The following is a 25551-nucleotide window of genomic DNA, read 5'->3' as shown; positions in this document are numbered from 1 at the left end:
AAAAATTGCCCGGACCCCACTACGGAATTTTGGATCCAGTTAATTCCGGAAATCAAGTCCGCTAGGCGATGACGTGGCACGTTCCTACTCAAATATAAATACCAGCCAGCGGTGCGAAAACCTAAATCTCACGCACACTGATATTGGGGGGCGAGAGATAGAACTAGGGTTTTTCTGAAACGATGGCGGAAGGTGATGTGAAGAAGGGAAGTGTGAAGTGGTTCAACGACCAAAAGGGGTTTGGCTTTATAACCCCTGACGATGGAAGCGACGATCTGTTTGTTCATCAATCGGCGATCAAATCCGAGGGTTTCCGCAGCCTCGGCGACGGCGAGGTAGTGGAGTACGTTGTTGAGTACGGCAATGACGGCCGTGCCAAGGCGGTGAACGTTACCGGACCTGATGGCGCATCCGTGCAGGGAAGCACCCGTGGATCTTACGGTGGCAGAGGCGGCGGAGACGGTGGTGGTGGTGGATACAACGGTGGGAGCAGAGGCGGCGGTGGTCGAGGTTATGGCGGCGGTCGCGGTTATGGTGGTGGTGGTGGTTATGGCGGAGGCGAAGGCTATGGTGGCGGCGGCGGTGGTGATCGATACGGCGGAGGCGGGGGTGATCGATACGGAGGAGGCGGTGGTGACCGATACGGAGGAGGCGGCCGGGGAGGTGGCCGCGGCGGCGGAGGAGGTGGCGGATGCTACAACTGTGGTGAGGGAGGTCATTTTGCTCGTGAATGCCCGACTGCCAGCCGTTGAGCTCTTGGAGTAGTGCCGTTTATTTAGTATTTCTGGTTTTTTTGGGTAATTTTTGTTCCGTTTTTGCTCTCTATTGTGGTGTTTGAGCTTGACTTTTGGTAATGGTTACATGATAAGCCCTAGCAGATTGATCTCTTGTTAGGGTTTTACTATTATATTGATAATCTCTGCCGATGTCGGTGGTTCATGTCTGTTTTTTTGTCCCGAAATGTGTATACATGAATATGGATATACATACTGCTTGGTCTTTTTATTCTAATCAATGAACGAGTTTGGTTTCTATCAATATTGTTTCTCGAATCGATTTCTTGTCTTTATGATTTACTGCCCATTAATTGAACTGAGTTTCGATGAGGAGGTGATACTCTATAGTCGAATTATTTTATACTTTCGTTGCCATTTTATTGTATTGATTCGAATTTCCACGTGTTCGGTGAAGCTCACTGGATTGATTAGTTGAAAGTTCAACGATTGTTCTCTTCAACTTTAGCTGTTTCATATGTTTTGGGATGAGCCTTTTTTGCACTGTTTTTTGTGAACTCGAAATTCCTATTTCGTATACGATGGTAGAGCACGTTGGAGTGTGTGAAAATTGATTAGGAGTTGTTTCTTGATCTTTCAACATTTGCCAATTCAGGGATTTGTTCTGTTTTCCGATTTTCAGGAAGACGCATTGCATGTTCTTGATACTTGGGGTGCTAAAATTGATGCAAATGTGTAGATAATGAAATCGACATCCGTTTTGAATTACGAAATTTATCCATTGCATGATTAAAGTAATGGCTAACATATTAAATCCCTAATCTGGATTACATTTCATTCATTTTTTTATCGACTGCATTAATGCTCAATAAAACTTGATTCCCGTGATCAAAGCACACAATTTTGTTTCCAGTTCATCTCCCACGTTTTCTGATAGTCGTGGTGAAAGCTTTCAAGGGGAGTTGGGATGTGGCGACAGATGAGTGGCATTTCCAAAGGCAAAGGGAGGTGGTAGAGGAGCGGTGGCGTTGGCCATGTGTGGCGGCAGTTGAGGCGGGCATTGGTAACACTTAGTGAATAGCCCAAATGTGTCGATTTGGTGGACGAAGTTAGTCATGCTTGCCCATCCACCGAATCCAAACCCTACAATCAGAACCCACACAACTATAAATATGTTGATCACATACGTGCCTACCCACCTTCCAAAGTACTTCGGTGGCTGCTCAACCGCATTCTGCAACCAAAAAAAAAAAAATCAAAATAATTTCTACACAACTTAAGTAACACCATTGAGTTTGCTACATAAAAGAATAACATAAAGATAGGGCTGATATGAAAATTATTGGAGATAGGAATCTTGGAAGAATATTATTCTGTTCACTGACAGCATTTGGAATCTTGTTCTGCACCTTTGAACCATATTCCATCTTAGTCATGTAACAACTGTAAAGCAAGGTAAGAACATAGTATTTGTGCCTCTCAAGTTGTCGCATAGCTTTAACAAAAACCCTTTTGTTTAGGCTAGAAAAATTCAATGAAGAAATTCGAAAATTGTATCTAAAACTGCATCGAAGTAAGATTTTCGGGGTCTTAAAACCTCTTAAATATCAAGAATCTAGGTTATATGCGGATTTGATCAAGACGTAACTGAATTGCTGCATTAAGACTCATTTAGTACAACCAATTGGAATAATTGAAACAGAGAGATCACTTAACCGCAATTAGATCAATGATTCGTTAGAATGCATAATAAAGATCCGTCTTCTCAAGAAAATACGGTACCTCGCGAGATGAAGCTGATTTGAAGGTGAACATGTGAGCCAAAGCTGGGATAATGTAGACCGTAAAACTAACAAGAAGCGATCCGACGGTGGAATTAATCGGGCCGAAAAACGGGAAAACAATAGCCAAGAACCATATCGGAACTACCACAGGCAACCTCGCCGCCGCCCTCTTGCACATGCTCTTACACTCATGCATGCCTATAGCCTTCTCCCACACGAAATACAACGGCGTGCACGCAAATCCGAACGTTATAAACTGCATTATTAATTAATGTCAATAAAGAAAAAAACACTTCAAGAAAGTGAACATAATGTGTATGTATGTATGAGTGCATGCCTGGTGGATGAGCATCAAAATTACAGCCATGTCCTTGAAGGGTGATTTAGGAAGAAGGGAAAAAGCATTGGAGTGATTGAGAAGCAAATCTCCAAAGGCCCAATAAACAGCTGATGCTGATGGTAGGGTCAAAGTCAACACATACAGCGTGGCTAATAGGTAAATTGCCTTGAATTTTTGTGGCTTCCACATTGCGTGCATTATCTCTCTGCCCCAAATAAAATAAAAATTAATTAATTAATTAAATACACCATTAATGAAAATAATAAATTAACTGCAATGTCAATTCAAATTTTAGCAGGGCTATCTATACAACAGAATTTATTGCCTTACAACAACTAACACAGCAGAGGAATTGAAAATTTTCAGACAATGTTAATTAATTATTGATGAATTCTTTTTTTTTTTTTTTTTTTTATTTATTGTGTGTGTGTGTGTTAATTACAAGATTAACCATCAAGAATCAAAGAGCAGAATCAACTGCAAAAGCTTTTATTGAATAAAGAGATGTAGCTTTTTACCCTATGCATGCAAAAAGGAAGAAAAGAGGGGTTCCCCAAGAAAAGTTCAACTTTTTCTCATTAGCACGCCTCAGTAAGGGTATTTTGGGAAAACTAATAAATTTGCAATGAAAGTGACATGTCATTACATTTGAACTCCCAACAACTGTGTAAAAGGAAACAAAATAGATTGGGTACTAGATATTTGCTAAGGTTATGTCGCTTTTAAACTTCACTAGTAATTTGCCCCGTGCGTTGCACGGCGGCGTATTGAAAATAAAATTAAAAATACACATAAATAAATGATAATGACAAAAATAGTATAAACAAAATTGATAAATGTCGTGTTCAAAATCAATACAATAGAAAAAGCAAAGTGTAAAAATTCCACTAATTGCCATCATAATGTATATATCAAGTTTAGAACTTGAATCTAATTTACATATGTATATATACCCGGGAAGAAAAAGAGAATCAACTTACTATTATTTGTGGCGTTGTACTTTTAACAACATACTTCAATGCTAAAAAATGGTAACATGTAATATATATGAGTAGTGTTTCGAATAAAATTTGGAAAATAAAACAATATATTAAATGTAAATATCGCATAAACAAAGCAGTGAATGCATTCAAAAAAATAATGGATGTAGGACATAACAAATTTATAAGTAATTTCTTTTTGGAAATGATAGTAAAAAAATAAAATAAATTGAATAGTGATATGAAGAATCATTCATTCAATTTTAAGTGGCTTTCGGTAATGCAACACAACTACATAATGTATTCAATTTCACATATTTCACTAACAAAAATAATATATTTATAACATGTATATTCTATCATTTATTAACTAAAATATATGAATATTTACGTGCACCTTATAAAAGTACTCATCCAACATAAATTAGAAATAACTGAAAACATAACCAAAAAAAGTTCTAATGAAACAAAAAATCTTATATCTAGCAATTCCCATGCAAAAAGTAGTCTATGTGGAAAGAACCCACTCCGGCTATGTTAATATGTTAAAGAAATTTAAATTGATTACATTCGCTTCAATATTGTTACAAATTTAAAATTATCAAAAAAAAAAAAAGTGATGCTGCAAAGTTAAAATATTACCCAATGTCTATTTTTTTTATCTATCCAGTATTAAATCATAAAAGAAGCGCTAATTTGTAAATAAAAAAAGTGCTACAAAGTTAATATATTCGTGCTCCAAAGAGATCGAGGTACATCAAACCAGTCGAATATGCAAAAGAAAAGATACGCTAATCTGTAAAGAAAGAAGATGCATTCTTCTATTTATGCTTAATGTACGCAAAACAAATATTCCAATAATGCAATTACCAAATCAACATAACAACAAAGAATATAAATTCATAAGTACATTTTTGTCTCATGGTTACAATACACAATTAGAAGCTTGTATAACTGAATTATAAAGACGTATTATTGTAAGGTCTTTACTTGTCATAACAGTGTTTGAAAAATGTCGAGCATCCAAAATTGAGGGACTTGAGCGATGATAAGCAAACATTTTTTTTCAATCCACCACCACTAACCACTTTTCTCTCATTCTCTCCATTTATATCAATCAAATATTTACTTTCTTGTTGCAAGGCTTTATTGTCAATCAAATCCGTTTTTGGTACATAAAAAACAAATATGAGAAAATAGATCTCAAGAAAGAAGATTAAAAAAAATATCAATAACGAAACAATATAAAGAACATCAACAATGTAGCATAAAGGAACCAACATAAAAAAAAAAAAAACATTGGTAAACAAATTTATGAGTAACATGATACATATAGGAAAATTTATGGGGTTGAGATGGAGAAAATGGGGCAGTTAAGAAAAGAAGTTGAAGATCACGTTGGTGGAAAACAAAAAAAAACAAAGAAGAAACAAAAAAAAAAATCACAGTTGATTGTGATTAGTGGGGAAGGAAAAAAAAAGAAAAAAAGAAAATAATAATAATTATATATATATAAAAAAGTGCAATAAAAAACATTTCAAAGTAGATCGGATGGGAAAAAAAGAAACAGGAAAAAAATATAACTAATTATATATATAAAAAAAATGTGCAATAATTTTTTTTTTAAAAGTAGATCGTGAGATGGAAAAAAAAGGAGCAGGAAAATAATATAATTAATCTTTACAAAAAAAATATGCAATAAAAAATATTTCAAAATAGACTGTGGGATAGAAAAAAAAAAGCAGTAAAAAAATATAATGAATTATATAAAATAAGAAAAAAAAAAAAGAAAAAACAACGTGCTATAAAAAAATTTCTAAGAAGATGGTGGGTGAAAAAAAAGAAAAAAAAAATGAACCATATGAGAAAACATAAAAACAACGGAATAGAATTGATCGTCTTTTGAGAAAAATGGGCAACTGTGAAATATTAATAGAAATATAAATTTCTTTATCAAATAATTGAGCTTTTAATAAAAATAGTTACAGAAATTCAAGATTGTATAATATGATTATTCAGTAAATATGAATAGTTGTTAAAACCTATATACAAACAATGTCAAGTCTTGGATCACAAACATCATCAACCGTGTCTCACAATAGTAAACAATACACCATGAAAAAAATAAGAAAACGTGAGAGTTATTAGAAAGTGAGAAGTTGTCGAATAAAGTGAACTAACAAATTTAATCATACTAAATATTGATGAAAAAAAATTAAATATGCATTCAAGTGATGAGACTTGATGATTTGATTCGGCATGCTTCTTGCAAATAATTTTTTTGCATGCAGACCTTGCACTCTCAATCAAATTCACCAATAACAATTAGAAACATTTTATCTAATATTGAGCAAAATCATTTCTCAAATATTTTATCTTAATAAAGAACAACAAAAAATGTGTAACATATGTATTATTTTTCTGTTATTTTAAAATTCATATTAAGCAAAAATTAATTTAAACCTACAGAAAACTTCATCACACTCAAATATTCAATACAACGCCCAGTAATTTAAATTCAAAATTAAAAGAATAATTAGAATATATACAAAATAGGAGATTAAGAAATTGATCCAAAACAAATGATCGATAGACATGACCTTCTTGATGGTTTCAAGTTGAACTGCACATAATAAAATCAAGAAAACATTTTTCATCAAAATTCCAACAAATTGTCAGAAACACGTAAATTAACGAACATGTGGAGATACAAATTATCAGAAAAACGAAAACTTCGTCAAACTTTACCATTTTACATCTGAATCAATTTATTTCTTCATTTTCTGTAGATAATAAGCAACCCCACAAAGATAACATCTGATGTTACAACAAAAAAAAAAAAAAAAAAAAAAAAAAAAAAAAAAAAAAAATCAGACATCTTAATTATCCACATAGTACACAAACACAAACATAAATATCATGTAAGATCGCATCTAACAAAAAAAATAACATAAACAATTTACACGTGAAATATCCGTGCAAATTTGAAAAGAAAGGCATACGTTATGCACAAATATCTGCAAAAGAAAAAAAAAAAAAAAAAAACATGAATGGGATGAGAAATAAAGAAGCATTGACAAAACAAAAAAAAAAGTATGTACGTCCTCACATGTCAATGCTTGAGATAAAAAAAAAATGAAAGAACAGATAAAAAGAAAAGAAGAAGAATGGAAAAAAAACTAACAGAACGTGTGCAAGAAATTAGGAAAAGTGGCTAAAATAAATCCCAAAATAATGAGGATAAAGGAAAAAAATAACTTACCTAAATACGTATGTTTAAGAAACGGCAATTAATTACGGAGAAAAGAATACAAAATATGAAAAAGTGTTTTATAAAAAAGGAGATAAAACTTAAAAGTTAGTGGTGGGAAAAAAAATGAAACAAATAAAATAACGTGGGCTATAAAAGAGGAGAAAATAAAGGAAACAAAAACAAAAATGTGTCTTCTAAATTAAAACGGACAAAAAGAAGAATATATATGATAAACAAAAAATGTATTTCCTGAAATTATATATAATAATATGTAAGTAAATTAATAAACAAAAAATGTATTTTCTGAGCACCCTGATGCAATTGATTCACAATAGTCTGGTAAAATAACTTGGTGGTCTTCTGGGTTGACTGATTGTGAAATAAAGTGACATTGCCTACGAAAGCTATGAAACATGTATTTACAGAAGAAGAACAAAGTTAGGACGGTCGTTATTCAATAAAAATTACAATGTCAATGAAAAGATGTTGTCCATATATTGGTATCTTACGGACTCCAATTCGAACGGCAGAACTTTGAGCCTTAAAAATAAAATGTAAAGAGTAAAAAAACAAAAGATCGTGATAAAAAATAAGTTAATGAAATCAAAAAATACCAAGATTAATGAAACAAATAGAACGAACGCCATGATAATTGATGCAGCAGCAAAGGAAGTCGGCATTGTTAATAATATAATTGCTTGATCGAAGAAATTACCTAATAGCCAAAATAAATTGTGAAGTCCTTAATATTCCTACAAAATTTGTACCGTAGTAAAGAATGTTAAGAAAACGAAAAAAAAAAAATAACATAATTGAATTGTTAGCAAAGACAAAAACATATGATTTATTTTGTTGAAGATTATTGATGTGATGAAAGAGAGGACAATTATAGTGTTCTTCGATGTTCTTGATAACATGTATATATAGGAAAATTTATGGGGGTTGAGATGGTCAATAGTGGGGAAGTTAAGAAAAGAAGTTGAAGATTACGTTGAGTGGAAAACCAAAAAAAAATTAAAAGAAATCATAGCTAATCATGATTAGTGGGGAAGAAAAAAAAAACGAAACAAAATAATAATTATATAAGAAAAATATTAGAAACGTGCAATAAGAACTATTTGAAGGTAGATATAAAAGAGGAGAAAATAGGATAATAAAAGAAGAAAAGGCAAATATAATTAATTATAAAAAAAAAACGTGCTATTAAAAAAAAATTCCGTCATACGATAAAAACCGTAAAATTTTCACATGTGCAGAAAAGTATAAAAAAATAATTATATAAAAAATAAAAAAACGTGTCTTGAAGAGGAGAAAAGAAAGGAGAAAACAAAGGGATTTGTTTTTTAAAGAAAATAATTATATAAAAAAAAACAGCAAACGTGCACTTGAAGAGGAGAAAAAAAAGGAAAAAATAAAGGGATTTATTTTTGAAGAAAAAACTGTTTTTTTAGGGTTTCGGGTAAAACCTTTCTTTTATATATAAAGATGAGAAAGATTACAGAATCCATCAACTGTCTTTTTTTGTGAATTTACTATTTTGCCCTCGAAGACAAAGACATAGAAAAACGTGGACAAATATATAATAGGGGTAAATTAACAAAAAAAAAAAAACCCTGAACTTAGGCTAAATAACGAAAAACACCCAATGTATATGAAATAACCAAAATTCACCCCTGATTAACCGTTGATCTAGTTTTTTAACAGAAAAATGTTATTATACATTTTGTTAAATAGGTGAGAAATAAAAGAAAATGTCTGAAATTGTGTAAAGTCTATTATCTGGAATTATAAAAAAAAAATCCGTGAAAAGAATATTTTGTAAATACGAATTTACTATTTTGGCCTTGGAGAAATAAAAAAAAAGAAGAAATCTTACACAGTAACAGCGTGGCCGCCGAATGTGTAAAGAATGTTGGTGGCGCCAGTGAAATATAAAACCATTCTTGTAGGACCGGAGTGCTTAACACCCTCCACCTGTACATTAATTAATTAATTAATGACGAGTGTAATTAATAAATTAAAGAAGAATATATGAATTGAAGTATATATAGCATACCTGGCCGTGAAGAAGAGAGGCGATGGTGAGATACCAGGCAGTGTAAGTGGTCATAATCAAACCAAGAAAAGACCAAATTCTGTAGTTGTGGAAAGATGGTATGAACACTGTTGTTGCACAACATGCTCCGAATATGTATGTCCATGTTCTCTTGTCCAAATTGTCGTTTATGTAATATATATTACTGCATCCCACCCATCCCAAAATATATATTAATATTATTATTATTTATATAAATAAATAAATAAAAAATACCTAGCACAAGCAATGAGTTGAATGACGGATCCAAAGAGAAGAAAAGTGCAGTTGAAAGCCAAACCAACGTTTCTCCAGTGTTTTCCCAGCAGCCCATCAAGAACTTCAAACCACTGCAGATTTATTTATTATTAATTATCAAAAAAAAAAAAACTATTAATTGTATATATATATAGATGAATATTATTTTTGATAAAAAATAATAATATTGAAATATTAATTACCTGAATGACATGGTTTCTGAAATCGACTTTGTCTCGTTGTTTTCTGGTACGGTACTCAACGTAGAGAATGCTGATGAGATAAGCGGTCCAGCTTCCCATCAAACCATAGAAGAGCTGGAACATGATTCCGGACATCATGCCCAGCTGCGAAAACGAGTACGGCAACGTCAGCAGCACCTGTGCCACCTGTATTTATAATATTTTATTTTCCGTCAATGTTTTTTAATAAGTGTGTGAAGATTATTCATGAATTAAGACGGGACCTGGTTAGAAGCGCAGCTGAACCAGGCGTCGTAGGCGGAGCCGCCGTGCCAGAAGAGACTCGACACTTTTGATTTCATGTCCGCCGCCTTTCCTTCCGTCTCCATTTCCACGTAACTTCCCACCATCACTGCCTCCACCGCCTTGTCTGAACATTCCATTTTTCACTCTGATCTCACTGTGTGTGTTTTTAGCAACTGCTCTCTCTCTCACAATATCACTCACAAGTGTAGCTGTATGGAGATATCTATATCTATATTTATATACGGAAAAAATGTGGGGATGAGGGGTGGGGTTAGGGGGGCCGGGGTTTGGGGGTGAGTGAATAAAATATAAAGAATAATAGAGAAGAGCGATTTTAGCAATGGAGTAAACCCGCTTTTAGAAATGTTTATTTCCTAATTAATTAATTAATTAATTAATTAATCTATTCTTGTCTTATAGTAAGAAGCAATAGTATTTTATTCTAGTTAATTAATAGAATGTGTATTTTATTAAGAAGATAAGCGTGAGATGACTGTCCGCACGACTGGGTTTCTCTACTCCCAATACTAAATTAATTTAATACTATATAAGTTAATGTTTGTATTACATAGTTAGTATTAATTATTAATTATTAATTATATGTGTGGAGCTGTATTTTTTTAATTAATTAAGAAATATATTAAAAAAAAAAAAAAAAAAGAGGAGTGAATTTGTGGGAATAATGAGAAAGTAGACCAAATGATTGTAGCCAAACGGGCGTGGTCGCTTTATAAGAAGAAGAAAGTTGCTTTAATCACATGGGGGCAAAATTGGAAATTGCACTCACTCACTGTGGGTGGGCTCAAGAATCTAACACAGCCCAATACCAACACTCATGTCTATTATAATTATTTCACATGCAAATATCATAATTGGGGAAACATCACTCATTATTATTATATACTAAATGTAAATTATTATAACAAAATAATTATAATTTTATCTAAAATTTAAATGAGTTTATTTAAAAAAAAATTAAAAATATTTTTTATTTAATTCTAACACATGTAATCTAAAAAATGCTCCTGTTACAAATTGTGGTGAGATTTAAAGACAAAAGGAAAAAAAGAAAAGTTATTGTGTTTTTCTTTTTGCAGAAAAAAGATATAAAAACATATTTAATTTGTTGATATTAATTTGGTTGGTTGGGCTTGGGGCAAGTCTCTTCATCAATCATAATTTTGATTCCCTCTTTTTTTTTTTTTTATTATTGTTTTCTTGCTTGCAAGTACAGACAAACACAGCCTTATGCTCGTTTTAGCTTTTTGTTTATTTCTCTCATTATGCCATTTTTTTTTACTTCTTTTTATGTGGTTATATTTAGTAAAAGTGAAAAAATACATTTTTCATGCCTCTAGGTTGCTGCAGAGATTTCACATTTCATTCTCATATTCATGAAGAAAAAACAATTGTTCCTACATATTTTATAAATTCAACGTTTTTAATCAATTCCATCAACTTTCCGTTAAAACCAACGGAATCAAGTGTATGCTCATCATTGTCTTAACTAACGTGACATGAGAGAAAAAACACGTTTTTTTATGAACATATGGGTTCAAATGCAAAATCGGTGCAAATTTGAGAGATCGAAACAGTAATTTTCAGTAATTTTTCCTTCGTAAGAAGCATTGAGCTTAACTTTGTAACATTTTAGTGAAAGTAAATATAAAAAATTAATGAATTTAAGTTCATTTTTTGTAATTCGAAAACATCAATGTCTCTCATCATGACAAATAATTAAACCCTAAAATATTAATTTAGAAATCACTAAGGTTTAAGCCTAAGTGGTATCAAAATATTTCCCATCATAACCTTTGATATAATGTAAGCCTATTTTTATTATTATTTCATGTCATGGGAATAAACCATAATGAGTATATGTTTTCTAGTAATAATTAAAATAATTAAAATAATAAAATAATATATGTTATAGTTCACAAGAAGATAGTGATGAAGTAATTTGTAGGAGAAATAATCAAAGTAGAGGCATGCCAAAGATTTAATTTAGGACAAAGGGACCAGAAACATTCCCTGGAAATTTGTCCCCCTTTGACCAATTCTGTTTCAGTCAACACTGATAATACATTACCATCAACAACCTGTAATTCTTCTTCATCACAATCACTCCCTCCCTTGAGAATATAATTCTTTTGTCCCTTTATAATGTATACTGTTGGTCGAAAACCTACACGCAAGTGCACGTATCGTACAAGTAATATAGTGGACAATTAAGTCCGGATATCGAACCCACAGGGAATATTTAATTATCTAATCCTAGACGCTAAATCCTACCAATTATTATCAAGCCCACCCTACACAGTCGACTTTAGAGAGAATTAACTAAAATAAATTAAAAAGCAAATTAAAACGACAAAGCAAGAAAGCAAATTAAACACGAAGATTTATCAGAGTAAACGAGCCTAGGATTTTATTCTTCCCCCTATGTGATTATTACTCCCCCAATTCCTTCAATTATGCAAGCAATTAACCCGGATTATTAACCTGAGATGCTAAAATAATCATAACCCGCTTCCGCGTGTATTACGATTCTAATACTCTAGATTCAATTACTATATTCCTATGCAATTAATTCTAGAGCACAGCATTAAGCACAAATCTCAATAATGGCTACCTAAGAGATTAACTATATTCCTATGTTAATACCACAAAGGCTCTTCTACCACAGTTCTAATTATTAACCCGATCTTCCGATTCATGCGATTAACAATAACATAAAAGCACATAAGGTGATCAAATTCATGCACTTAATAAAACAAGTAGAAGAAATAATCCGGAATTAAAACTTGCATAAAATCATAGAAAAGGGTTCATAAATCCCACATAGGGTTCCAAATAAAATCCTAGAAATAAAGACTTAGCTACTCGTGATTCTTATGATAAATAAAATAAAATAAATAAATTAAATAAGAAAAACTATGTGATACGACCCAACATTATGGAATAGGATAGTTAGATTAGAATTGCAACTTAATTGAGTTCTTTTTCCTTACGTATTATTTAGTTGATAGGATTCCTTTTATTTCTTAGTTAGTATTTATCTTTTCATGGTTTTCCTAGGTCATTAGGACTCTATTAGTTTAGTATAAATATAAGCACGTAGGTTTAGGATTAATTATGCAGAATAATAAAACTCTTTTCTTAGTATTTTCTTGCTAATTGCGTAGAAAACACTGTCGATACTTTTGAGATCGCATCAATTGGTATCAAGAGCGAGGTTGCGATAACATCAAAGCTCCGTTACGATCATGGCAACGAACAAAGAGAGATTCGATAGGCTGGAAAACTCCGTACAAGAGATCCAAGCCTCGATGCAGCAGATGCAGCGGTTTCTCGAACGAGGTCATGAACGACAAAATCCATGGGGGAGAAGGAACGGTTCGTCTCAACCATCATCAGGCGATTCGTCGGGCAACGAAAGTGAGGGCAGCCATGCATCTAATGCTTCGATTAGGAGTCGGGCATCAGGACGCGGCGAGCGTGAAAGGCGGCGTACCCAGGTAAAGATGGACTTTCCGAAGTTCGGTGGTGAAGAGCCTCGAGTGTGGCTCAGCCGTGCGAAGCAATTCTTTCTGGCCAATGACCTGCACGGCCACAAGAAAGTGATGCTTGCATCATATCACTTGGAGGGGGATGCCAACCAGTGGTGGCAATGGTTCGAACGTTCGAATCGGGGTCATCGGATCTCGTGGGGGCAATTCGAGAAGGGTATTCTACTGCGCTTTGGCCACGGAGACTACGAAGACCCAAACGAATCGATGTGCCGGCTGAGGCAGAAAGGAGACTTTCGGGAATACTTGGGGGATTTTGAGCGCTTAATGAATTGTCTACCGTATTGGTCGGAAGAGGCGCTCATGGGTGCGTTCATGGCAGGTCTTCAAGAGGAAATAGCAGGCGACGTACGGCTATTCAGACCCAAGGATTTACAAACAGCCATCGAGCTAGCCAAACGAAAAGAGGAACAGCTGCAAGTTGGAAAGAAATCGGGAGGCGGGACGATCCCGGTCACGACAATGGCAGCAGGACGAGAATCGGTTAGCTCTGGGACTCGACGACTGACTTGGGATGAGTTGCAACAACGACGTGAGAAAAATTTATGCTATAATTGTGACGAGAAGTTCGTCCGAGGCCACCAATGTAAACGGGCGCAAGCTTTGTTGATTGAAATCGATGGGTCGGGAGTCGAAGGCGACAAAAAAATTGAGGAAGAGCCCCATATTTCCCTTAATGCGTTAGAAGGGGAGGATGGAGTGTCAACGATGCGTTTGACGGGCATGCTTAAGAATAAACCAATTGAGGTATTAATTGACAGTGGTTCGAGTCTCAATTTTATTAACCCGAACTTGGCTAGTCGACTACAGATGCACGCTACTCCAACTAAACCATTCTCAGTTAGAGTGGCGAACGGGGAAAAATTAGAGTGCCGAGATAAATATGAATTGAATGTGATAACATTGCAAGGATACGAGTTCCAGACCAATCTATTTGCTTTACCAATAAATGGGTTGGACGTGGTACTAGGTATGCCTTGGCTCGAGAGTCTTGGACCGATGTGGATTGATTACGGTATGAGAACGATGAAGTTTAAGGACGGCGGTCGAGAATACCACATTCAAGGAAGAACGAGAGGCAAGATTCCTGTGAAGAATTCTTCAAAACTAAATCTTGAGGACAAGATTCGTTTTGAAGGGGAAGGGAATGATACGACCCAACATTATGGAATAGGATAGTTAGATTAGAATTGCAACTTAATTGAGTTCTTTTTCCTTACGTATTATTTAGTTGATAGGATTCCTTTTATTTCTTAGTTAGTATTTATCTTTTCATGGTTTTCCTAGGTCATTAGGACTCTATTAGTTTAGTATAAATATAAGCACGTAGGTTTAGGATTAATTATGCAGAATAATAAAACTCTTTTCTTAGTATTTTCTTGCTAATTGCGTAGAAAACACTGTCGATACTTTTGAGATCGCATCACTATGCTTGAATCTTCGTTGATCTTCTTTGCTCTTGATTTTGCGTAAAAAGATGGATCTCCAATTGTGTGCTTGGCTTGGTCTTATATAGGGTGAAGAACTTGGGGAAGAAGGCAGTTTCCTTGTGCAATTAAAATCCCTTTACTGCGCAACTCCGGGGTATGGGACGGGGGTCCCATAATTTGCCCTAAAACTGGGACGGGGGTCCGAGCCTTGTTTCTTCAGAATTTTGATATTTTCACTTTTGACCCATATTTTCGCCAAAATTGCAGTTTTGACCCCATACTTTTCCAATTCTTCAATTTGTACCTAAAGTACAATAAATCAACTTTTTAAGCACCAATTATCGTTAAAACACACCAAAAGCTCAAATAAAAAGTTACGATAAAGTGTAAAAATATACACTTAACACACCCCCAAACTTGAACTTTTGCTTGTCCTCAAGCAAAATCTACCAATAAGCAAATAACACAACTATTACATCTTATCACATAGATCAATGATCAACTTCACGTTTTCAGAACTTGTAATTATAATGACAATTCTTAGGCATTCGCAAGCTCAAAATTCAACAACACTTAGTCACTCACCATTACCAAAAACCACAAATCATACAATTGCTTCAAGTATCCAATATTTGCAAGTTAAAAATAGAGAAAATTTATACTTACATGCATATGCTTGACTCCAAATACTCACCAAATTATTCTACTCTACTAATATCGAACATTAAGCTATTGGGATCATTGGGGCTTTGTGGCTTTCAATTGTTAGGCTCTTTGGTTCGAGGTAGGAAATATGGGTATATGTGGCTATTCTTCTTGAATTTAGGTGATTACGCCAAAATTTGAAAGATAGGCGTTTGAAACAATGAATTCACCTCTACGGACTTTAGTAAACTCGATTCTCAAAAGTTCAAAAGTCTCCACTTTTGCTTTTGAGGCAATGGATCGAGTTTTCAAAAATAATTCAACAACTAGTCCTTATTTCTCCCTTCTAGTCTCTTCTTCTTCTTCTTTTTCTTTTTTTTTTTTTTTTTTTTTATATATATATAGAAGCATAGATATTTGTCTTCTTTTTTTTTTTTTCTTTTTTTTTTTTTTCAAAGAAGAAGAAGGACCTTATAAAAATTTTCGACCGAACTCCAAGGGGTAATTTTTTTCAAGAGTCTCCACTTTTCTACCTTATACACATGGCTAAAAGAAAGAACACCTTTTCTCCGAGGCTCAAATCAAGGTTCTAAGGAATTTCGATAAAAAGGTCGGCTTGAAAGGCTCAAACGGTTCAAAGAAGGCCCAAATCATATCCCAAATCACTTACTACTCAATACTTCGTATCATAAATTTCCTAAGGTGAGTCTTAAAACCGAACATAGCATGATCTAGCACAAATTAATTCCAAATTTAAAATACAAAACATTCAACAAAAGCAATGCACAAAATGTGATTCCTAGCAATAATTCGCTTCTAAGTCCCGTTGAATCGAAAGCTAAACAAACATCAAATCCTTATCACATAAAACAAGCAATTTCATCATCAAACATTGATCATCTCTCATCATCATAAATCATAGATGCATTCGACTCAAGCAATTTTTTTTTTTTTTTTTTTTATATTCCGGAAAAACGAGAAAAACAATAAAAACGAATAAAACCTAATGCATGCAAACTAAAACAAAAAATAAGCACAAAAACATGTTTTTCACCCCCAAACTTAAAATTTTCGTTGCCCTCAACGAAATTAGCACAAAGTTTTAAGGATAGAAAACACCTGATTTATTCGGAGTCGATGTGATCGGGGTGCTCCTCCCTAGCTCTCTCACGCTCGTCCTCATTGGGTGGTGGCACTTTTCTTTCCCTTTTCCTCCCTTTGGAAGATGATGCTTCGCTCGTGCGGCCTCGTTTGTTGGACGACATAGTTGGGAGAGAGGTTGGAATATATTCGGTGATAATTGGTTAACAATCGAACTCAAAATTTGGTTGGAGCAAATTGTCGAACACCTTGTGGGCGTGCCTTGAAAGAGTAGATCTTGAAGAATTTGGTTCGATTCTCTAGCCTCCATTTGTGTGTGGGAGTTTGAGAGAAGGAAAGAGGAGGGTTTAGGAAACAATGGGGGAGAAAATCTAATTTTTTTAAAGTTAAAACGCCCCAAAACTAGTCGGACGGCCGTCCCGGTTTTTGTGCTGATTTTCGGACGGCCGTCCGAATTTTTTTTTCTTCCTGGTTGTGGGACGGCCGTCCCACAAAATAGGCATATTTTGGGACGGCCGTCTCAAGTGCAGTGCTGCAATTTTTTTTTTTTTTTTTTTTTTTTTTTTTTTTTTTTGCAGACGGTCGTCTGGACTCCCCGATCATGTTTTCGACCCTGAAAAGTTAAAATTCAAATAAATAAATTAGAATGCATGCTTATGATATCAAAAACGAAACGAAAAATTAAAGAAAACTACGAAAAACAATAAAGCTCGGGTTGCCTCCCGAGAAGCGCTAAGTTTAAAGTCTTCAGCCAGACTTTGCTTGTTGAAATTTTTATGTCCAATCCAAAGCCTTGTAGATTGCGCATCCATCCATGAGCTTTGTCACTTCAATTGCAACCGATACAGGGATAGGATTGCAATATGTCAGGGTCCGCCTTAGCTTGTAGTCTTTCTTAGTTGTAATCAATCGGTACGAAGCCAAGTTGGGAACTTCATCACCCGCTCCCTCAAATCGGTACACAAAAACCTCACGTCCGCGTATAACCTCCACTTCAAACACATTCGCCTTCTTAGCAACCTCTATTGATGCCTTCAAAGCCACGTCAGGAATAACAATAAGATCATCAATTTGAATATTTGCACTAACCACATCCATCTCCTTCTTCTCTTGTTCCGAGACATCTTTGGAGTTGAGCTCGATTTCATTGTCTGATTCATCATCTTCAAGTGTCTTCGTAATTTCTTTTTCCCTCTCATCGACACTATTTTCTAGGTCTAAAGGATTTTTCTCATCACAAGTTTCAGACGGATTTTCGTTGTTGCAACCATTCTCGATATTGTCTGAAATATTTTCATGAGACCTCTTGAGCTTCATCTCTTCCAACATTATTTCAAGTCTTCGGATAGATGCTTGAGTGGACTTCATAAAATCTTCAAGGATGGATTTCCTATAACACTCCTCAATAGTGGGTTCTCGTGGCTTTGCATAATAGGTTTGAAAATCATCAAATTGCGGCTCACGATGTTGAAAATTGTGGAAATCTTGGCTTGAATTGCTCTGCTCGTACGTGTTGGTGTATGTGTTCCAGTAACCTCTGTTGGTATTATCTACGAAATTATTCGCTTTCGGTGCATACCAACATTGGTTAGTGTAATGATCTCCACCACATCTTGAACAACGTAACGGCATATTATAGGTATTTTGGAGGTATTCACCAGACGGAAGCCATTCATATCCTGTTTGAGTTTCGCGAAAATTGTAACCTGACATGTAACCAAAGAAAAGAGAAAAAAAAAATATTTAAAAAAAAATAATTTGGGTGAATCGTGAAAATTGTTCAAATTTAGAGCTAGAATAAAATAAATAATTAAAATATTCCCCGGCAACGGCGCCAAAAACTTGTTGGTCGAAAACCTACACGCAAGTGCACGTATCGTACAAGTAATATAGTGGACAATTAAGTCCGGATATCGAACCCACAGGGAATATTTAATTATCTAATCCTAGACGCTAAATCCTACCAATTATTATCAAGCCCACCCTACACAGTCGACTTTAGAGAGAATTAACTAAAATAAATTAAAAAGCAAATTAAAACGACAAAGCAAGAAAGCAAATTAAACACGAAGATTTATCAGAGTAAACGAGCCTAGGATTTTATTCTTCCCCCTATGTGATTATTACTCCCCCAATTCCTTCAATTATGCAAGCAATTAACCCGGATTATTAACCTGAGATGCTAAAATAATCATAACCCGCTTCCGCGTGTATTACGATTCTAATACTCTAGATTCAATTACTATATTCCTATGCAATTAATTCTAGAGCACAGCATTAAGCACAAATCTCAATAATGGCTACCTAAGAGATTAACTATATTCCTATGTTAATACCACAAAGGCTCTTCTTCCACAGTTCTAATTATTAACCCGATCTTCCGATTCATGCGATTAACAATAACATAAAAGCACATAAGGTGATCAAATTCATGCACTTAATAAAACAAGTAGAAGAAATAATCCGGAATTAAAACTTGCATAAAATCATAGAAAAGGGTTCATAAATCCCACATAGGGTTCCAAATAAAATCCTAGAAATAAAGACTTAGCTACTCGTGATTCTTATGATAAATAAAATAAAATAAATAAATTAAATAAGAAAAACTATGCTTGAATCTTCGTTGATCTTCTTTGCTCTTGATTTTGCGTAAAAAGATGGATCTCCAATTGTGTGCTTGGCTTGGTCTTATATAGGGTGAAGAACTTGGGGAAGAAGGCAGTTTCCTTGTGCAATTAAAATCCCTTTACTGCGCAACTTCGGGGTATGGGACGGGGGTCCCATAATTTGCCCTAAAACTGGGACGGGGGTCCGAGCCTTGTTTCTTCAGAATTTTGATATTTTCACTTTTGACCCATATTTTTGCCAAAATTGAAGTTTTGACCCCATACTTTTCCAATTCTTCAATTTGTACCTAAAATACAATAAATCAACTTTTTAAGCACCAATTATCGTTAAAACACACCAAAAGCTCAAATAAAAAGTTACGATAAAGTGTAAAAATATACACTTAACATATACATTTAAAAAATATATATAATTATTAATAATATTAATAGTGGTTACAAATTATTAAATAAACAATTCCCTTGATGACATAATAGTGACATCAGAAAAGAAAATGACATAATTGATAATACAGCCTCCAAAATTAACATATACGAGAAGCTTAAATACGTGGACCAATGAAATGGAAGATTTTTGATGTTTTATAATTACAAAGTCAACCTACCTACGATGGGTAGTAACAAATAATCTTGCTTTAGTCTGAATTGAATGTTCATTTTTAGCCTAGTACATAATTTGAAACTATACAAATTATTGCTCCTTTTTAGCAATAATATTTGATCTTTTAATTAATTGGTATGGTGGCATGCTTGACAAGTTATGGGCCCTTCGTAATTTAAAATGAATGGAATCATCATTGAAATAATTCCATCACCTAACTTTTGCTGCCTGTTAAGTGTATATTTTTACACTTTATCGTATCTTTTTATTTGAGCTTTTGGTGTGTTTTAATGATAATTGGTGCTTAAAAAGTTGATTTATTGTATTTCAGGTATAAATTGAAGAATTGGAAAAGTATGGGGTCAAAACTGCAATTTTGGAGAAAATATGGACCAAAAGTGAAAAAAGCAGAATTCTGGAAAATCAAGGACCGCACGGCCGTGCGGATTTTAGGCATAAATCTCACACGGCCGTCCGGATGGTCGAAATAGCGCAGTGAAAGAATCTTAATTGCACAAGGAAACTGCCTTCTTCCCCAAGTTTTTCACCCTATATAAGACCAAGCCAAGCACACAATTAGAGATCCATCTTTTTACGCAATTTGGAGAGCAACAAAGCAATAACGAAGACGAAGAATTCGAAGACGCTAAGCATAGATTTATCGTTTATGACTTATTTTATTTGTGTTTTTCCTTTAATCATGAGTAGCTAATTTTCTTATTTCTAGGATTTTATTTGGAACCCTATGTGGGATTTATGAACCCTTTTCTATGATTTTATGCAAGTTTTAATTCCGGATTATTTCTTCTACTTGTTTTATTAAGTTCATGAAACTGGCCACTTTATGTGCTTTTATGTTATTGTTAATCGCATGAATCGGAAGATCGGGTTAATAATTAGAACTGTGGTAGAAGAGCCTTTGTGGTATTAACATAGGAATATAGTTAATCTCTTAGGTAGCCATTATTGAGATTTGTGCTTAATGCTGTGTCCTAGAATTAATTGCATAGGAATATAGTAATTGAATCTAGAGTATTAGAATCGTAATACACGCGGAAGCGGGTTATGATTATTTTAGCATCTCAGGTTAATAATCCGGGTTAATTGCTTGCATAATTGAAGGAATTGGGGGAGTAATAATCACATAGGGGGAAGAATAAAATCCTAGGCTTGTTTACTCTGATAAATCTTCGTGTTTAATTTGCTTTCTTGCTTTGTCGTTTTAATTTGCTTTTTAATTTAATCTTAGTTAATTCTCTAAAAACTCGACTGTGTAGGGTGGGCTTGATAATAATTGGTAGAATTTAGCGTCTAGGATTAAGTAATTAAATATTCCCTGTGGGTTCGATATCCGGACTTAATTGTCCACTATATTACTTGTACGATACGTGCACTTGCGTGTAGGTTTTCGACCAACACCGCCCTTATTTAACTATGCAAAATTATTAATTGAATGAAATAAATTAGCAACAAAGCAAAATTATAATTCAGTCCAATTCTCGTCCCCATGTAGTGGGCAGGCCTACTTAGTTTATTTACACGAATCATTAACCATTTGTTTATGGTTGGTTATATTAAAAAAAAAAAAAGGAATGGGCTTTGGGCTTTTCTGCGGGCTACATTTAGGCCCGTTATTATAGTCTACTCCACTTGGGGTTAGTATAGAATGTTAATGGACAAATTTTAAATGGGCCCAATTTGTGTTATAAATTTTTTTATTATCCGGGCTTTTGGCGCAATCGGCCCGTATCAACTAGTAATTTTATTTTTGTTGTTCTTGAAGATTCTTACAAATTCTAATTACATAAAAATATAAATTATTTTCAGCAAAAAATTGAGATATATATATATAAAATACAAAAAGATATTCCAAAAAATTCCCACTTTTCTCTGTTTTTTCTATTTAATTAATTTTTATTTTTGGTTCCCCAATTTCTATTGCCACCATCTTTATTCCACAATAAACCAAAAAGGAAAGATAAATAAAAGGAAGAAAAGAAGAGAGAGAAAATGGCAGAGAAGGAAGAAGTACAGAAAAAGCAAAATACTTGCTAAAAAAACAAAATATCCAGTTTCTGCTATATTCTAGATGGACCACCTTCTTCTCCTTGCTGCCACTTTCCTTCTGCTCAACTTCTCTCTCTTCTCAGGTTTTTTTTTTTTTTTTTTTTTCTTTTATTACTCGTTAATTTTATCTATTTATTTTCATCCCCTGTATTTCGGTAAATTAATTTTGAAATTCAACAGAGGTAGAAACGACGACGTTCAAGATAGTTAACAAGTGCCGGCGCACGATATGGCCTGGTATACTAACAGGCGCCGACAGACCGCTCCTCAACCCGACCGGTTTCGTTCTCGAGCCCGGAAAATCCAGAACTCTCCGGGTACCCAATTCCTGGTCGGGTCGGGTCTGGGCTCGAACGCACTGCTCCACAGACCCTTCCACCGGTAAATTCCTCTGCCTCACAGCTGATTGCGGCTCCGGGAAGGTGGAATGCGCCGGCGCCGGTGCGATCCCCCCCGCGTCACTGGCGGAGTTCACGCTCGACGGCGACCAGGGGCTGGATTTCTATGACGTCAGCCTCGTGGATGGGTACAACCTCCCGATGCTGATTGTCGCCAGGGGAGGTACAGGCGGCGGGGGGTGCAGCCCCACGGGGTGCCTGGTGGATTTGAACGGCGCGTGCCCCAGGGAGCTCAGCGTGGCGCGTGGCCGCGAGGGGATCGCGTGCAGGAGCGCGTGCGAGGCGTTTAGGGATCCCATGTACTGCTGCAGCGACGCGTACAGTACGCCGGACACGTGTCGGCCTTCTCCTTACTCGCTGTTCTTCAAGAACGCGTGCCCGCGTTCGTACAGCTATGCTTACGATGACCGGACTAGTACTTTCACCTGTGCCGGCGCCGATTATTTTATCATCTTCTGCCCTCTGCCTTACACCAGGTCAATTTACTATTTTGCCCTCGACATTGCTTTCTTGATTTTGATTTGTAGATGGTCAATTTCATTAAATCCCGACATCAATTATTGAACAATTAGATGATTTTTTATGATACATTGCTTGTCAATATACATACAATCCAGTTGAAGGTGTATTTTTCTGCTCTAATAGTTTATGCTTCGAACTTCGAAGTATTCCTGGACTGCATTCGGCGAAGGAAGTATTTTCTAAAATTAGATATTATCGACAGTAATGCATAATGTGCCGTAAGGTATTATTCAAATCTGAGATCATATTCCCATTTAATGAGCTTAGTATCATGAATTAATAGACCTACCCAAACACGAATCTACAGTATAATCCGTAGGAGCCGTTGTAACAGCTTATCTTCTTGTTTTTCCTCTGTTTCTAATTCCGTACGTTTTTTTCGAGTTAAGGATGACAGATTGCTCGAGAACTATATAGTCGTTATTTTCATTGCTAAATTGCTATATAGAGTTAATGATGCTAGATTGCAAAAATGTCAACATCTTAGGCCTCGTTTGGTTAGGGAGATTAGTCATTATTAACTAAATAATTAGACTTTGTTTGACGTTTCCAATGACTTGCCGGGTCGACCCGCAAATATTATGTTATCATGTTTTATCTTGTCTTTTGGGGAGTTTTTTTGTTGGATGTCCCGGGTCCGATAAATTAATTGGGTTTTCATTAGATTATTTAATCTTATCTTGGCAACCAAAGCGAGGCCTTAATGAACAAACATGTATACTTGAGATGACACTTAAAGACAGTTAATTAGTGTGGATATTAGGTATTGATTAATGAATCATTTACGATAAGCTAAGTACGAACCTTCCCCTCCAGATGCTTATATCAAACATAGCTTGCAGACTTAATGCCACCAAGTAATTGCCTTAAATCATACCACCATAAATATTCGTACGGTATATCACAAATTATTTGACCTTTTTTTTTTTCTTTGAGAAATGACGTTTTCGTTCCCTTCTTTTTGCTGCATACAGTTTCTATCTCCCTTATCACACAGTAGTTGTTACTTAGTTCAATATTGCATGAATGAATGAACTATGTGTTTAGACACTGTTACTTATATTTCTGTGCGCATTTTGGTTTTGCCGGAAACAGAGAATCGTGAGTATCATCTTTAGTAATATGGTGAAACATACATATACATACATGTTTTGTAATAAGGTTCGAGTTGCGACATACTTAAAAAAAAATACAAAATCTTGCAGCCAGAAAGTTCTTGGATTACTTAAGGACACAGCAGAATTGCCTCTGGTCAACAAAACTATGATGCACATGGGAAGGCATCACACCAGATTGTCGTCTCCAGGTTTGACTTTTATTTACATTCTTTTGCATTTTCCATTTGCCAATTTTTACGGTTTTAATCGGGTGGAGTCTTTTTTCAGGCTGATCACAAGTTTTAGTACAACTGAAGATTGAGAGCATTAATTTTGTAGTGGGCCCCACTATCAGGTGTTGTGACTCGAACGAGAGGGAATGGTACGACGAGCTTCTCTCTATTGTAGGTTACTCTTTCGATTTTCATCTATTTATGTGTTCGTTATTCCACTTGTGTATACTAGTAGTGATTCTACCTCTGGTTTCAACCATGATTAAAACTATAAGTAGTACTTAAATATATTGATCTTAGACCATGTAGGGAAATTTTGACATTGTGGTGAATTAAGAACAATCTTGTATGTTAAGAAATTGGAAAGAGGCATGATGAATCTGTAATCTAAGACTCGAAGGCCTCGTTTGGGAATGTTGATGAGATTTTTTTCCGATTTTATTGTCTATGATGATGTAATTTATAATTAACTTTTAGGCACATTCAACTTTCCCTCCTTGTACTGGCATATAATCACTTTACCCTCTTAAACTCTCAATTGTGCCGATTTACCTCCTTGGTACTTGCAAAATTGTTCTATTGTGGAACTCGCCGTTGATTTACCCCTGTAACTTGATGACGTTTGGTCAAGGCATGGAAATATCAAAACGACCCTCTCCTCTCTTTATTTTTTTCTAATTCAACCGACTCTTGTCTTTCACCAAATTTCAAAATTACAGTTCTAACACTAGCGAAACTAAGAAGCTAAAATCGATCAATTTCGGTGCATTTCCATTCAAGAGAGTTGTTGAAGTACATTGTGCCTAAGGGGTTTGTTGTTATAGATGGAGCTTTGCTTGCCTGTAGTAGATATTCAATGAACTAAAGTGATTTTGGGCTAGGGTACGGGGTAAAAGTGTAATTTGCCCTTAAATTTTCGTTTGATTCTAGTTTAAACTTCTTTTTTAACCATTATTTTTTTAGTTTATCTTGTTACATTCTTGTCACTTTACAATTCTAACAAGCATCAATCGCAATATTTTCAATTTTATAGTTTATCACTCTTAATTAATCAACTGAAAAACAATTAATCACAAAGTTATTTTAGTGGTTTCCTATGATTTTTACTATAACCTATTAACTTTTAATAAATTTTCTTAATACGAGCACAACAATGAAAAGCGACGTATAAAATGGAAAATAGAGAGTAATTAACTATACGAGGCAATGAGTGACCGATTTGATGGAATAATCTCTGGAATCCCAGTGAAGCCAATTTAGTAATTTTGTATTTCAGTAAGTACCAATTTTGTGTCAAAAGGCAAAGAAAAGAAAAACACAGTCCCACTTTGCATAAACATTTTAAATAAA

General features: G+C 34.7%; 3 protein-coding genes and 1 long non-coding RNA gene across 6 annotated transcripts; 2 read left to right on the top strand and 2 right to left on the bottom strand.

The window, feature by feature from the left end:
* Window positions 1-8: 8 nt before the first annotated feature.
* LOC105957752 (uncharacterized) lies at window positions 9-1038 on the top strand. Its single transcript, XM_012981712.2, has one exon. It carries the CDS (start codon window positions 183-185, stop codon window positions 750-752), a length of 570 nt encoding a protein of 189 aa, XP_012837166.2. The 5' UTR covers window positions 9-182; the 3' UTR covers window positions 753-1038.
* Window positions 1039-1492: 454 nt separating this feature from the next.
* On the bottom strand, window positions 1493-10124 carry LOC105957754 (auxin transporter-like protein 2). The gene is made up of 8 exons (XM_088822026.1): window positions 9890-10124; window positions 9627-9812; window positions 9403-9515; window positions 9148-9331; window positions 8968-9065; window positions 2856-3063; window positions 2517-2774; window positions 1493-1968 (listed from the first exon to the last, which is right to left on the bottom strand). The coding sequence occupies exons 1-8, from the start codon at window positions 10046-10048 to the stop codon at window positions 1687-1689; spliced, it is 1488 nt and encodes a 495-aa protein (XP_088678152.1). The 5' UTR covers window positions 10049-10124; the 3' UTR covers window positions 1493-1686.
* LOC148772024 (uncharacterized) lies at window positions 6235-7209 on the bottom strand. Of its 2 annotated transcripts, XR_016033162.1 has the most exons (4): window positions 7101-7209; window positions 6802-6855; window positions 6587-6655; window positions 6235-6461 (listed from the first exon to the last, which is right to left on the bottom strand). It is a non-coding gene; the product is annotated as an uncharacterized LOC148772024 (long non-coding RNA). The 2 variants fall into 2 exon arrangements; XR_016033161.1 differs by lacking the exon at window positions 7101-7209 and having other exon boundaries at window positions 6587-6910.
* Window positions 10125-21760: 11636 nt separating the features above from the next.
* Window positions 21761-24637, top strand: LOC105957755 (Pathogenesis-related thaumatin superfamily protein). Of its 2 annotated transcripts, none has more exons than XM_012981714.2 (4): window positions 21761-22034; window positions 22132-22825; window positions 24077-24177; window positions 24257-24637. In XM_012981714.2, exons 1-4 carry the CDS (start codon window positions 21974-21976, stop codon window positions 24259-24261), a joined length of 861 nt encoding a protein of 286 aa, XP_012837168.2. In that variant the 5' UTR covers window positions 21761-21973; the 3' UTR covers window positions 24262-24637. The 2 variants fall into 2 exon arrangements, 1 of the variants encoding a protein (XP_012837168.2); XR_016033188.1 differs by lacking the exon at window positions 24257-24637 and adding an exon at window positions 23061-23938 and having other exon boundaries at window positions 21837-22034; window positions 22132-22974; window positions 23990-24177.
* Window positions 24638-25551: the final 914 nt, after the last annotated feature.

This window comes from Erythranthe guttata, chromosome 2 (genome assembly GCF_056151865.1).
Source record: "Erythranthe guttata isolate IM_541 chromosome 2, IM_541, whole genome shotgun sequence".
NCBI classification, from domain to species: Eukaryota; Viridiplantae; Streptophyta; class Magnoliopsida; order Lamiales; family Phrymaceae; genus Erythranthe; species Erythranthe guttata.
Note: the sequence above shows the minus strand (reverse complement) of the source record. Positions and strands in the feature narration are given on the sequence as shown.